Below are 13,883 nucleotides of genomic sequence, written 5' to 3'. Positions count from 1 at the left end.
AATGATTAGAAACCCCCAGCAAGTCAATGCGGCTCCCGAGCCTGGTCGCTATCTTGTCAGGATGAAACGATGCTCAGGTTGTGGTGGAGGAGCAGGGAGCTGTGCTTGTTGTTTGGAGATGAAGAAAGAGAAATGCCTCGACTTTCACAGGATGCCATGCAGAGCCGCATTCCTCGCCAGAGAATGTCAGCCGGCGCTCGTCACATGCATGCGCCATTGTTAAAGACAGTGCAGGAAACAACATGACGTCGGTGAAGATTAAATCCTGGTCGGTGGGATGTTTCCATAAAGTGTTTCATTCTCGGCAGCGGGGCCCGATATTGCCGTCACTTATCACTCCGTTGCTGTGTGTTACTCACTCTGTTCTGTTTGAGCCAGGGCGGGCTGGGAGGCGAGCACATTTGTTTGCCTCTTTCTATTACATCTCAGCGATAACACTGTGACCATTGAGGTAATGACATGGGTTTTACACTTAGGAAATCATTTTCATATCCCACAGAAGCAAGCGGTAATGATAGCTTTTGATAACCGACAATCAAAGCGCCATCACCCTCCTAGAGTGCTCCTCTATGCAATCCTCTGGAGGAAGAGGGAAAAGCGGTGGTGGTGGTGGTGGTTGTGGGGGTTCAAGAGGGAGTAAATGTGTGGGTGGGGGCTGGAGAAAGAAAGCTAAGAGAGAGGAGGGAGAAAATGGCAAGGTTTTTGCTGCCATCAAATGCAACAAGTCAGACGAGGCCTTGGGGTTGACACATGTACACACGTTATAATTGATAGCACTTTAAAGGCTCTGTACATGGACCTCTTATTTTCCAACGCTGCCCTCTACACCCATTACAAAGTCAGAGACAAATGCCCACATGCTCGGGACACACACACAGACACTTTGCTCGTACACCTTGGGGGCGTGGATAATCACAAGGATTTATTGAATGGTGCTGGTCGCTCCTCACTCTATCAAGTCCTTCTTTATAGGCCTTGTGATAAATGAGACTGCCACGATGGGTGAAGACGAGGCGCGGAGGGGCCCACAATGCTCTGGATCAAATTGAAACCACCGAATGAGCCCCGGCGCTGGACCAGGCCGGGCTGCCACCTTGTCTGATGAACCCCCTGAAGCTGCAGGGGTGGAGATGAATGGGTGAAAGGCTTCCTTCTCATAGCACCGTATAGAAAGGGAGTGTGAAAGCGAGAGAGGGAAAGTAAGACGCATTCTAGCAGTAGAGATGATGTATGACAAGACCATAGCAAGTCGTACAAAGTAAGTGCACGCTTTTGTTCAATCTATGCTGGCAACAAGCTAAAATGTGCAAAAAGAAAAGAATAATAGGGTATTTTTTTGGATGTTGTTGGGCCTATGGCATCCAAAATCGTTAGAGAAAGGCAACTGGACTAGTAGAGTTCCTTGAAGACGTTTCATCCAAGTAGCTTCTTCAGTTCTAAAGTACTGGTGGGGAGTTGGGGTTTAAACAGGAACATCTGTGGGTGTTGCCCATCAGAAACTTGACTGACTAGGGGAAATAAAACAACCCATCAACAAACGCATGTCCCAACACAGTCGAGGCAGCTCATCGGGAATCGATTCAGCGGTCCACCCACACCCAAAGGACAAAGGACGGATGCTCCTTTGGAAGACAACAACGTCCACATTTTAGCCAGAGAAGACAGATGGTTTGGAAGAGGAGTAAAGGAAGCCATCTATGTCAAACTGGAAAATCCTTCTCTGAACAAGGGAGGTGGGTTGAGATATATAATCTGCCATCAGTTTACAATGCAGTCTTAACTTTTGTCCCCAAGAGGTTTTACTGTCCCCATTCACACCTTGAGACTGGAGCCTCTGACTGATAATGGGTCGTTAGAGCACCATTCATTGGAGAAAGAAGGCTGAGGCCTCGTCCACACGTACGAAAACCATCTTTTCCCTCTCCGTTTTCGAGGGCATCGTTTCAAGAAATATCCGCGTCCACACAGATCCGTTTCAGCACGACCGAAAACGCTACTTCATATTCCAGGCCTATAGGTGGCGCTATTTCAGTTTCAGAAATTCACCAAAAACGGAGAGGAAGAGGCGGAGCATGCGCACAAATCTTGAGCGTTGTTTACAAATCGCCTTTTTTGCTCAGCGTGGTGGCACAGGAGCATGATATTTTGCCCTAGTAACCCTAATAGGCTCAATATCTTCTCCAGCATGAAAACTAGCATGTAGTCCGCCATTGTTGTTGATGTTGTTACGAGACGTCTCGCGGGATGTGGAAGGCTGCTCGGGAGTGTGGCGATGACGTCATCGTTTTCCCCGTTTTCGCCGTCCACATAGAAACGCAAGAGCTGCGTTTGCGAATTTCTCCACCCTGGGACCCGTTTTCAGAAAAGTGCGTTTTAGGGCTATGCGTTTACAGGATACGTGTGGACAATCGGCCAAAACGATGAAAAATTTATGCGTTTCAGCGTTTTTGCGTTTCCATGTGGACGGCCCCTGAGAAGTGCAAAATTTGTTCTAGTACCTAGGGCTTATTTGGGAGTTCTCGCAGCTTGTTCTTGACACATCAACTAGGCAGAACTTTTTTCTTGTGCGACATCCGGCAACTATCCTGTGATTGGTCAGAAATTTGGAAGTGGACGTGGTTAATGTGGAAAAGCGGTAATGCTAGCGGCCACTCTGTGAGCTCCCAGATGCCAATATACACAATGTGACCGGTAATCTCTCCTGGGTAGAGATCGGCCTACTGTGTGTGGGTCCACGCTGAATGAACGGCATGATCCGACGGACACGGTTGCCAAAATGACTGGCCGACATCCGAACATAATGCCTCTCATGCCGTCTATCTCCTGCATCTTCCACGATGCTTGCGCGCGTGACGTATGCTGCAGTGGGAGGGCCCTATGAGGACTTCCCCAAAGTTCGGGACTCTGAGTTTCTTGTGAAGTATAAATGACCTGGCCAGAATGAACTTTGTTCTTGTTCTCGCAGAACAAGTTTCTAGTATGTAACAAGCTTTAACGTCAGGTAAATATCTAGCCATTAAGAGACACTCGTCAAGCAAGTTTCTGACGGGCAACACCCACAGATGTTCCTATTTAAACCTAAACTCTCCGCCAGTCCTATATATACCCTACAACCATTAAAGTTCAGATCGTGTGACTTGTTGTCGGACCACAATGAAACGTTGTTCATGTATGGCCGTCAGAAGGTGGCACCATTCAAGGCGTTGCACTTGGTGATCCACATGAAGATACTGAAATAGTTAAGAAAACACAATGCAAAAGAGAACTCAAGAGTGAAGTTGAAAGCTCCTGTAACACCTCTGCGTCAGTTTTCTAAAGTCTCCAAAGACGTTCAACTCTCTGACAAACACTTCTGAAGAAGCGTACTGGAAGGAAGCAACTTCAAAAACGCGCCACCCATTTCTGTTTGAAGAAGTCCTATCTGTACAAATGCTGTATTAGCTAACAGTTGCACTGTAGCGGACTAGATTACTGTTGATGTTGGAGAAACTTGAAGATTATAAGGAAATTAAGAGGAGTCCGCTTTTCTTATCCAATAGATGGACGTTAGAGTAGGTATCCACAAGCATATACTGTCTATTTGCACGGATTCAGCAATTTCATGAATAAATGATGGCAACTTACTCCCATCATGTTTTGCAACATACTCAGCAGTGAAGTAGTTTAAAGAACATTAAAGCTAAAAGGAGGTCTCGGGTTTATTCATCATGACAACAATAGCATTTAGAAAGCTGGAGACAAAATAAGTACTTTACTACTGTTGTGAAGCATATGGTGTTATTGCCGTTGCTAAAGACAAATAACCTTGCTTCACTTGATTGCAGAAATAGAAGAACTATTTGGGGGGAAAAAATACACGGTGTAATGGTATAACATTTCCATATACAGCCCTTTCTATCTATCTGTCCATTTAGAGAGATTAAAGCAACCTAGCAAGTGAGCCTCAGGGGCAAAAGGTGAAGGAAAGAGCGAGTCCGCTGACCGGATGAAAACAAATGGACAGCCAGCTGATGAGAAGAGCAGAGGCAGCGGAGGCGGAACTGGTTAAATCAATCTTTCATTTTGTTTCCACCAATATGCTGTGCAGTGATTGGGGTCAGAGTGACAGGTGGAATGACCCCCTCCTCCTCCTCCTCCTCCTCCTCCTCCTCCTCCCTATCTGCCTTAACACGTACACATGCCCACACAAGCCATCTCTACTGTCAGACCGGGCTTTGTTTTTTTTTGTGTGTGTCAGTGCTGCCAGGGAAAATGTCTGCGGATAGGGCTTTACAAATGGGAAGAACACAAGGCCTCATTTACCGATTGGGGACGCAATCTCTACAGCAGCAGTGGGAGGTTAGCAAGGTGATCCTTCAACTTCAACACTTCCCAGATGGCCCAGGTGCTGTTGTCATTTGTCGCCAAAAACCCCGCATGTGTCGCACTCAACTCAGGGTGTTACCCACAGTGTAAATCAAAGTGAAGCGCTTGACTTTGCGAAATGGTTGCCGCGCTTTCCGAGCCACATAGTTAGGAGATATATGGGATCCAAGATCTGGCTACGCAGGTGGGGGAATACAGAGGATAAATCGCAGCCTTCCTGACATTCATGTCCTTTAGTTGAGGAGGAGACGCCGAAATGTTCTTGAGCTAGAGTTATACAACCAGACTGAATGAGTGCATCTTGGACGCCTAGGAGAGGGGAAAGGGACATCTATAATTCACCAAAAGGCTGGAGAAAATCCGCGACAAAAATTACAGCAGATAGACCATGAATAATTAACCGCGGAGAATAGAAACATTTAAAGACCTTGAGAAGCTTTTCAGTTCAAATTTAAAAACAGGAGAGAAAAAAAAAGATCTTGCCAAGCCTGACAAAACTACTCCTATTTACCGTTCTCTGGAGGCTCAAGAGTAGAGGTTACAAACAACCTCAATGATAATTGTTTACGAGGAGCTGAGGAAGCAGCTCTAGAGTGAAAAGAGACTAAGTTTATGTGGATGTCACCAGAGTATCATTTGTGCACATCTGTTTACAGAGACTTGGTTTCTTCCCGTTAGGGGAATAGATGGAGTGATGGAGGTGAGGGAAATAATAGTAATGAAACAGCTATAAATACAAAGTCTCACACCCTCTTTCTCTTTCCTTTCCAATGGCAGTTGTTTGAAGATGTGTCCTTGGGAGGAACTCAATTTGCCTTTTGCGGAGCCAATATCATACAACACAATTCGCCATTCTACTTCCAACTGCCTGTGATAAAAAAGACTTTTATTGTGGTGCTCCCGTAACCTTCTCACACACCACAAACTCAATCTATCCCTGTTTTCTCCGACTGACAAAAGAACCAAGGCTTTTCATTCACCTTGCCATGGACAGTATATAAACCCTATAGGTCACATGACTGGCACCCATTGTGGTCGACAAGGCAGACCAGCGCCATCGGAGATTGTGAGGTGAGCAGCCCTTCTATTCGTGCCTCGAGGCAACAATGGTGTTAATTAGACACATGCCTAGCAAACAATTTCCTTTCCTTTTAGACCCAGAGAGACGGATCTGGTAAATCTCAACCTGAGCAAAAAAGCAACCGTCATAAATCAGAATCAGAATACTCAGAATCAGAATACTTTATTAATCCTTCAAGGAAATTGTTTTGTTGCTGAAAGGGGGTAGATCTCACTGAGGCAATTTGCCCTGGAGACACCGAAAGGAAAAACAGCAGTTACAGCTGACAGATCATCATTCTCCTTTTGTTAAGGCTTTGTTACACAGGTTTTGACAAATAAAATATATTAATTCCTCTAAAACCTCTGCAGTGTCCCACGTGAAAACTACTGTTTCGTCAAATGTGTGCCGTCTCCTAGTATCTCCGTCTTTGGACCTAGGGACACCAACGCCGAAACTTCTCTTATTCTTTAAATATGCAGCTGCAATGAATATACAGGGCAAGCTGAAGGCAAGGTCGAACAACATCTGGACATTCTGCAAGTTTAACAAAGCTGAAATTTGCCATTTTGCTCCAAACCCTACAGAAATTCCTCATCGAGAATAAGAGGAGAAATAAATACTTGCAGACACTTTATATAACCGGCACCAAGTCCTAACTGTCCCTCAAGTCGGGTCGTTAAATCTTCTTGTCTGTCAAACGGAATGGTCTCTTGACATGTTAAGTATACATAGGAAAAAAGGGGGCCTTTTATACCGTGGACTGAACCTTTCACAGCCCTCGATGGCAGCTGAACAAAGGCAGAAAAAAGGAAAGACATTAACGCAAATCAGTCTCACCCTTATTCATCACCTGTACGGTTTAAACGCGAGGATGGTGGCTTTTTCGTGAATGGATGGAACAAACAGACAGTTAACGGTGTGTGGCTCGTATCATGCCCAACGCTTCTGAGTAACATTTATTTTATTTTTTTTCAGTTTCTGTGTGATTCACTAACTTTCCAAGGTCACAGTCGTACACTTCAGATAGCATATCTCTACGGATAATAGATTGTATAAGGTACACTCTTCCAGCGCTGCAGCGTTCTAGCAAAATGCAGCTTAAACCACATGCAGGAGAAATCGCACCATGGCGAATCTGAAATAGACTTTTTCTCCATCCTCTCTAATCTGTCCTTTGCATTCGTTTAAAATGTAGGCACATAATAAAACAAGCTTCTCGTTGTGATCCATGTATATCTTTACATGAACGGCATTTCCGCGCACTTGATTTTAATTAATTCCCCATCTATTTTACCTACTACCAAGTAGGAGGCAGGCTGGTGCACAAAGACGGTGTAAAGTTATGACTGAAAGGGTTTTCAGATAGGCTCAGATTACAGGGTTTTAAATCCAACCAATGCTGAAATCAGGTTGCGTCACACACTTTATTATTTTTCCGCCCACGTTCAGACTCGTACACGCTATAAGGTCTGAATAGCGAAATGCACATACACGTGTAACACACGTAGATTATTCCTCTTCTAGATTATTATTTATCTCCTTGTGGGATAAACAATGGGTTATCTTATCTCACAGAATGGATCTCACAGGGAAACAAAACAGAGACTACGCTGCAACTACTTGCTATAAATCTACCGATCCACACTCCAGTCCAGTGGATGGCAGTAATGCACATGTAAGCTGGTTTGTTGACCGCTAATCAAACCAGAAGAAGACGGTAATAATAATAACAACAACACCTTGCTGTAATAAGAAAATGCTTAAGGAGATGCGGTGTACACAAGACGTCTATTCTTTATTCAGAACTGGAGGTAAGATTTTAAACATCACTTTCAATTTCACAACAGCACTGATTACCTCTACACAATCAGCCTTGAATATAAAACTACTGGAGATAAACGTGACTGAAGTTTCCATTCACACTTGTCACTGAAGTTGCTGCGCCCCTGCAGCAGTAGACGAACTATTGCACTTGGAGGATAAAATGAATCTACTACTTTGCATCAAAACAGACCCTGTCTTTCACAAATTAACCAGGAGGCTAAATGCAAATAACCGAGCTTGATGTGGGTGAACATATTTGCGCAGCTCCTCCCCACTCGCCGCCGTTATAAACGAGTGCTTAAGCGAGGCTGATCTCTGATTAACGCCGATTCCCCCGTGTTTAATAGCACTCAGTGCAACAGAATGGCAAAGTAAAAACAAACAGATGAGGCTACTCCCACGTGGTGCCGGAGCGCAGATGGAGAGAACTTATAGATGGAGATGTGGAGCTGGCAGAGGCCGGATTCTGAGCAGGTGTTTGGACCCAGCATGGACATCGTGTACTGCCATTTTTAAAGCGCCCAAGAGGCAGCGGAGGGCACGGGGTGGAGATGAGACACAAAGGACAAACTGTGACAGACTGTTCTTCTACCATGGTAACGAGTATGAAATTAACTCTGCAGCAGCAAAACAAGTGCTCAGCGTGAAAAAAAAAAGAAAAAATATGCCAAGTGCAGACCTTTCCCTGGCTCTATCATCTTCAAATGATTGTAAAACGATTAAAAAGTGTTAATTAATTTAGATATTGTTGAAGTAGCTGATGTGTAGGTCAACCCTAAGCAAACAAAGATGTGGCAAATACTTTTCCACAAAGATCTCAACTCAGACTGCAGAAGAGAAGTTGTTTAAGGTTTACTTATCTGCCTCCCTAGTGCGGGCTGGAAATGGTTTCTCTCTGTGAGATAGTCTCTCAATAATGTTGCCGAAATTCAGGGCACCCTGCTGTGATCCTAGGGCACCACCTGATAATACAGTGTCCTCCTTCAAGTAGCACTTACAGAGCGCGAGCATTCTCAAGTGGTAAACAACTTCACACAGACTGAAATTTCACAAGGAAGGGGAGGGCAGTTTCCAAATACCTTCCCCCTTTTTTAGCTCAAAAATGTCGGCCGGTGAAAGAAAAAAAAAGGGGAAAGTGACAAATGCTAACAAGTTGTGAAATTCAACATCAACCGTGCAAAGACATGAGGATATGCAAAAGCAAAATGTTTGTCTGAAGCTTTCTGCAAAACCTTCAAATCCATAAATAACCCTCCGAGGCAATCACAGAGCCTTGGATAAGACATTCTTTTGTTGTTCACTAGGAGAGTAATGGAAGTGCTTCATGGGAAAGAAAACCTTTCAAGGCTTCCCCTTTCTTCTCCCCGCCTCTGAATTGAATTGGCGGCGTCCTTGCATTATACATTCTTCGTTTTACAGAAGATTGAATTAAAACATCCTTTGTCATCAGAAACATTGCTCATTTTGCGAAGTGACCAAAGCATGGCTATGAATAATTATGCGAGAGACAGTGCTCTAAAGTGGCCACAGATTTTCATTAGCGCCTCCAGACAGCAGTGTAGGGAGAGGGTGAGGATTGGGGGGGGCGAGTCTCTAAGCTTGTCTGTATCAACAGTGATGTATTACACGGCCCTCTGAGTCTTAACCGTTCAATTAGGAGCACTGCTGAGGCCCAGTCTGTCAGTGGGAAAGACCAGCAGAGAACCGGACAAGATCAAGAGCAGCTTCCTCAAACACACTTCAGGAGGTGGGGCCATCAATCTCCCCGACTGTGACCGGCGGGGTGGCCAAGGGGCAGGATTCCCGCAGAAGCGGGGGCCTTGCTCAGAAGGCTGCACAGGTAGGCCCATTCATCCCCATCAAGCAGACTGAAAATGAATAAGCTCATGACCTTCACAGTAGGAAGAAGGGGTAACACCCTGGGCAGAGAGGGGAGAAAAATCTCATTTTCATCAGCATTTCTCTGGACATTAAACAGCATTAGCTTAGGAAACTGCTGAGGCTAGGTTTGTTTTGTTCCTCGAGCTGGCATCCTAGTACAGCAAGGGAATTTAGCTGGTTAATGTTGTGAGAAGGGCAATTTGTGCAATATCATCAGGCATTCTCAAAGTGTTTATGTGCACGTTTGAGTTTTGAACGGCAACAGTAGAGCAGCGACATAACAGTCCAAATTTAAGGTGCCACGATGCCTCACACATGAAATCAATCTGCATTGCTGATGAATTAAGACGGCAGCAGGGCGTTCAGAATGAGATTCAAGTCGGATAAACAAAGTAGTTATAAAGTTAATCATGTGGCAGGGCAGTTTTCAGCTCTGCATCTCGGGCTAGCTATAAATCATAACTCTTATATGACACAGAGCTGTTCAAAACAAGCTGAAAGAGTTTACTCGAACTTGTTATTTTGTTCCGTACCGTACGTTCAGCTTTCCCATTCAATTGCACCAGGTGCTCAATGCAGAACTTATTACTTAGAAAAGATGTCCCGATGCCAAAAATCTTGCAGCGAATCTAAAGATTGGAACAACAGCGAACACAATGGGCTTTGTCTATTACAGGAAAATAATTACCAAGTAAACTGGCAGTGATACGTGTTGGGCAATTGTGAGATCCAGTTATTTACTTCAAATCCAATGAGGCTTTAGAGAAAAAACACAATGGAGCTTCAACAACAATGGAGCCCTGATGGCCATTTATTGTATGCAAGGGATGGTTTGTAAAAAAATAAATAAAAATAGACGTATTTTTGCTTGGAAAAAATAAATTAGGAATGGTACGACCGCAAATACAATGAACTTAAGGCAATACAAATAAAATAATAAAGAAAAAGTGGTGAATGAATGGACTGCTTGAACTGCTCCGACCACTCTTCTTCATGCAATTGTATAAAACTCTTTGTCCCCTGTTGCATCAGACCGTCATTGTGTTGTGCAAAGTACTGATAGTGAAAGATAATTGAATTGTTTCAGTTGTTAGCAGTGTTCGATGTGACAGATGTTTGATGAATCTGTTTTTTGTTGTTGTTGTTTTTTTATGCATAATACCTTTTGGCACTGGGTCGTGAGCAAACTGAAACATTTTCAATTAGCAGGCTGGAGATTTACCAAAAAAGAGGAATTACGTTATGACAATTTTACACGTGACAACTCAGCGGCATGTGAAGGTCACTATCTACGGCAAAGTGCTTAAATTTTAATAGAGGCAGCCCCTGATTTATTTTTTAAAGCTTTGTGTGTTGGCGTTTCTTAGAAATGTCGTCAATAACATGTGACTGCATTCCAGATACGCTTATTCATGTCCTGCAAGAGTTCGTCATCCGCTTTGTCGCGTTGTGTTGACTATCACCAGAGTTGTTTGACTGAACTATCTACAATACAGATTCTGAATAGGCTGTGAATGTAAGAAAACCCTCAACCATCCTGCAACTGCACAAAATTAGTATGAAGAATGTCAGAGACTAGAGGAAAGATATGCAAAACACCTACAAAAAGCAATTTCTGCTAAATAGGGCAATACTAGCTTCTGAAGCTAAGGCTGAACTTGTTTTTTTTCACAAAAAAATATTACTTCTGTTAATACTCAGGTTAAATACATGAATGAAAAAGCTAAATTTCATTGCAGTTTTGTTGGAATATTTCACTTTTATCTCCAGGCACTCTATCAAAGTGGATCAACTCACCTGGTGGTCGGATTTCAATGTTACCTTCATGCTGCATGTCAAGGCACCAATCCACAGGCACATAGATTTCACAAATTAAAATGAATGGATGAATGCTGTAGTGGTTGCGGAGTTTTTTGAGTTTGAGTAATCAAACAATAAAGAGCTGCCGCAGTGAGCTGTTAGATGAGGAGCTGCAGGCGACAGACTGCACGCATTTTACCCATTTTATCAGAGAGTTTTCGACTTCTCTCACGTTCCCCGAGCTTCACAGACTCATGATGCATGGGGCAGACAATCAGGTCACATTCTCTAGTACAATGATGGAAAAATGCCAACTTCCCACCAGTCCCCTAGAACTGAAGAAGCTACTCGGATGAGTGGCGAAACATCTTCTCAAAAAACTCTACAAGTCCAGTTGCCTTTTGAAGTTCACTTCTAAAGCTTCTGGAAATTTTTTTGTTTCATTCTTCCATCGGTTTAGAAATCAAGATACACATTTAGACCAAATTTTGTGACACTGACAACAACATAATGTATTTATCTGAAATCTCAGAGATGGTTCTGTGAGTAAGTGCTTTTTTGGCCCCTACCGGCACATCTGGTCCTGGCCCTCAGAGGCGGTCCGGGAGCTCCGGTGCCTCCCTCCAGAGGTCTGGTCAGCAGAACACTGATCTCGTACTCGGTGTCCGGGTCCAGGTGGCCGATCTTGTGCGTGGTCTTGTCCACGGGCTGCAGGTCATACATGGTGCCAGAGACGGTGCGGTATTCCACCTCCCTGTCAATTATTGGACCGTCCCCGTTGATGGAGTTGGCGTTTAGTTGAATCCAAAGATAGGTGGCGCCGACGGCAGTCAGCTGCGGTGGTGCGATAGGCACGGGGGGCTCTGGGGAAATAAAAAGTTCTTTTTATTGATAACCGTACCATAATGGAGGAATGATGGAAAGCCTTCACAATACAGAAGGCAATTATTTTTAGTTTGTGTAAAAAGCATGGACAGTCACGCAAAAAAAAAACACACACAACAAAAGTGGATAAATATTTTCAAGCAAACAAGATACCAAAATCATTGTCTTCTTTTAAACAATCAACCACTTAAAAACTCTCCCGAAGCACGTTCAGATTATCTTCATGTTTTCCTCTAAGCGGAGTATTTAACAAGAGCCATGCATCAATCAATAGCTTCAGCTTGATGAATGGAACATCTCATCTTCAGTGATAAACTGACTGAGTCACGCAATCACACACACACACACACACACACACACACACACACACACACACACACACTTTGAAAGTGATAGCGACTTATAACAGAGGTGTAAATAAAGTCACCCAGTCCTTGGCAAACGCTGCCGCCATTCAACGGTGTATTGATTTTAATCAGAAGACGTCAATGGAAAAGCCTCTGGTAACTGACAACTACTGTAGCTGTCATCTCTCTTGTCAGATTTAGGACCTGGTTTAATCTCTCAACTCATGACTGTTGTGGGATTTTGCTATTATGTTTAAAGCTGAAAATGGATTGACAGGAAAGCCTAAAACACAATAACTCTAAAGCGTGAAGTGTTGGATAAACGTTGGAAAAAAAACAGGTTGAACGCATTTTAGCTCATAACATGTGAAGAAGTCATTCTACATGTGGTTGAATCAGAAGTACATTAAAAGAGACCAGGACTACACTGGTTGAGGATGGATTCAGATCTTTGTGCATAAAGGTGGAAAAAACCATTGGTCATATACAGTTCATACTGGTTCTAAGTGGCCCAGTGCAGTCGAGGCAACACTAATGATAAAATCAAGAGGTCTTTGTGCACAGGACAGTGGGATGAGGGCTCCATGAGCAAAATTCCGAATAAAAATATGAGAAACTGTAAGTCTGTCTAATGGAAATCTGTTAAACTCCAAGTAGAGATGGCCAAGAAACAGTTCCTCCAAGAGGAAAAGGTCAGGAGCTATGTTCATATCAACATGCAACTATGACAGTGATTTGCAAGCCCAAAACTTAACTTGCATCCGTTACAATACTTTGCCGTTGCTTGCTTTCTCTCGTTTGGATGTTGAGTTTAAATATGCGGAATGAGTGACCCACAAGTTACAAGTGAAAGTACAGCATTGCAGATATTACTCGAGCAAAAGTATGCAGTATCAATACTTTTAACCACCACAGTTAAACGTTTCCAAGAAAATAGCGCATACTATATCATTACGTTTTTGTCAGGGGGCCCAATATGTCAATCGCGATCGACCGGTAGATCACGTGCCATTGAAAAAATGTTTTAGATGCTAGTCTGTCATTTATCTGTTGCACCTCCAGAACAATTCTTTACTTTTTTATTGCAACGCACCCTCAGTTCAGTGGCGCACATCCACAGCCATGCACAACACGGCCATCATCAACAACAACAACAACAACTCAAGACCACCATCTCTCTTAAAGGGACAGCGCCATTTTTCTGAAGGCGCAGTGCAACAATTTTTCTTCTTAGAATAATAAAAACAAAGATGGATAGGTGGAAAAAGGTGGATTTTAACAACAATTAATATGACTTGGGGTAGGGTATCAAATTAATTCATGGGAACTGAAAGGTAGTAGTTGACCAAGATTAAAACTGAGATTAATTCAATCAGTCAGACACTATACTGTCCCTCTACAACATGTTTAATATAATTCTTTATATTTATTGCTGCTTGAGCAAGCAAACAAAGAGACATTCCCAAAATGATTCAGAGATACACAATTAAAACTAATCGTGTTGCTCCAAACAATAGGACGCAGAAGTCTCCGGTTAATGAATTTGAGAAACATTTTCATTGACGCAACTGTACCAACACCAAAAAATGACAAAATGAGAAGCACAGCTACCGGAGCCAAGTCTATTTCTGGTCCCTTTTAACCCTCGGTGCATTTGTTTGAAACGTCAGAGAATAATCTCATAAACAAAGTTCCTCGTCTTCGGTGCAAGTTTATCT

General features: G+C 43.3%; 1 protein-coding gene across 3 annotated transcripts in view; it reads right to left on the bottom strand.

Annotated features, from left to right (window-relative positions):
- The window catches only part of LOC311489505 (receptor-type tyrosine-protein phosphatase mu), a 155,241-nt gene that overhangs the window by 81,080 nt on the left and 60,278 nt on the right, over positions 1–13,883 (bottom strand). For all 3 annotated transcript variants that reach the window (XM_084546618.1, XM_084546617.1, XM_084546619.1), the window contains exon 7: positions 11,503–11,796. In XM_084546618.1, the coding sequence (XP_084402744.1) occupies positions 11,503–11,796 (294 nt within the window). The remainder of the gene's footprint in view (positions 1–11,502; positions 11,797–13,883) is intronic.

Source organism: Chelon labrosus, assembly GCF_963514085.1.
Source record: "Chelon labrosus genome assembly, chromosome: 6".
NCBI lineage: Eukaryota > Metazoa > Chordata > Actinopteri > Mugiliformes > Mugilidae > Chelon > Chelon labrosus.
The sequence above is the reverse complement of the archived record's forward strand: the minus strand, read 5'-3'. Positions and strand labels throughout refer to the sequence as shown.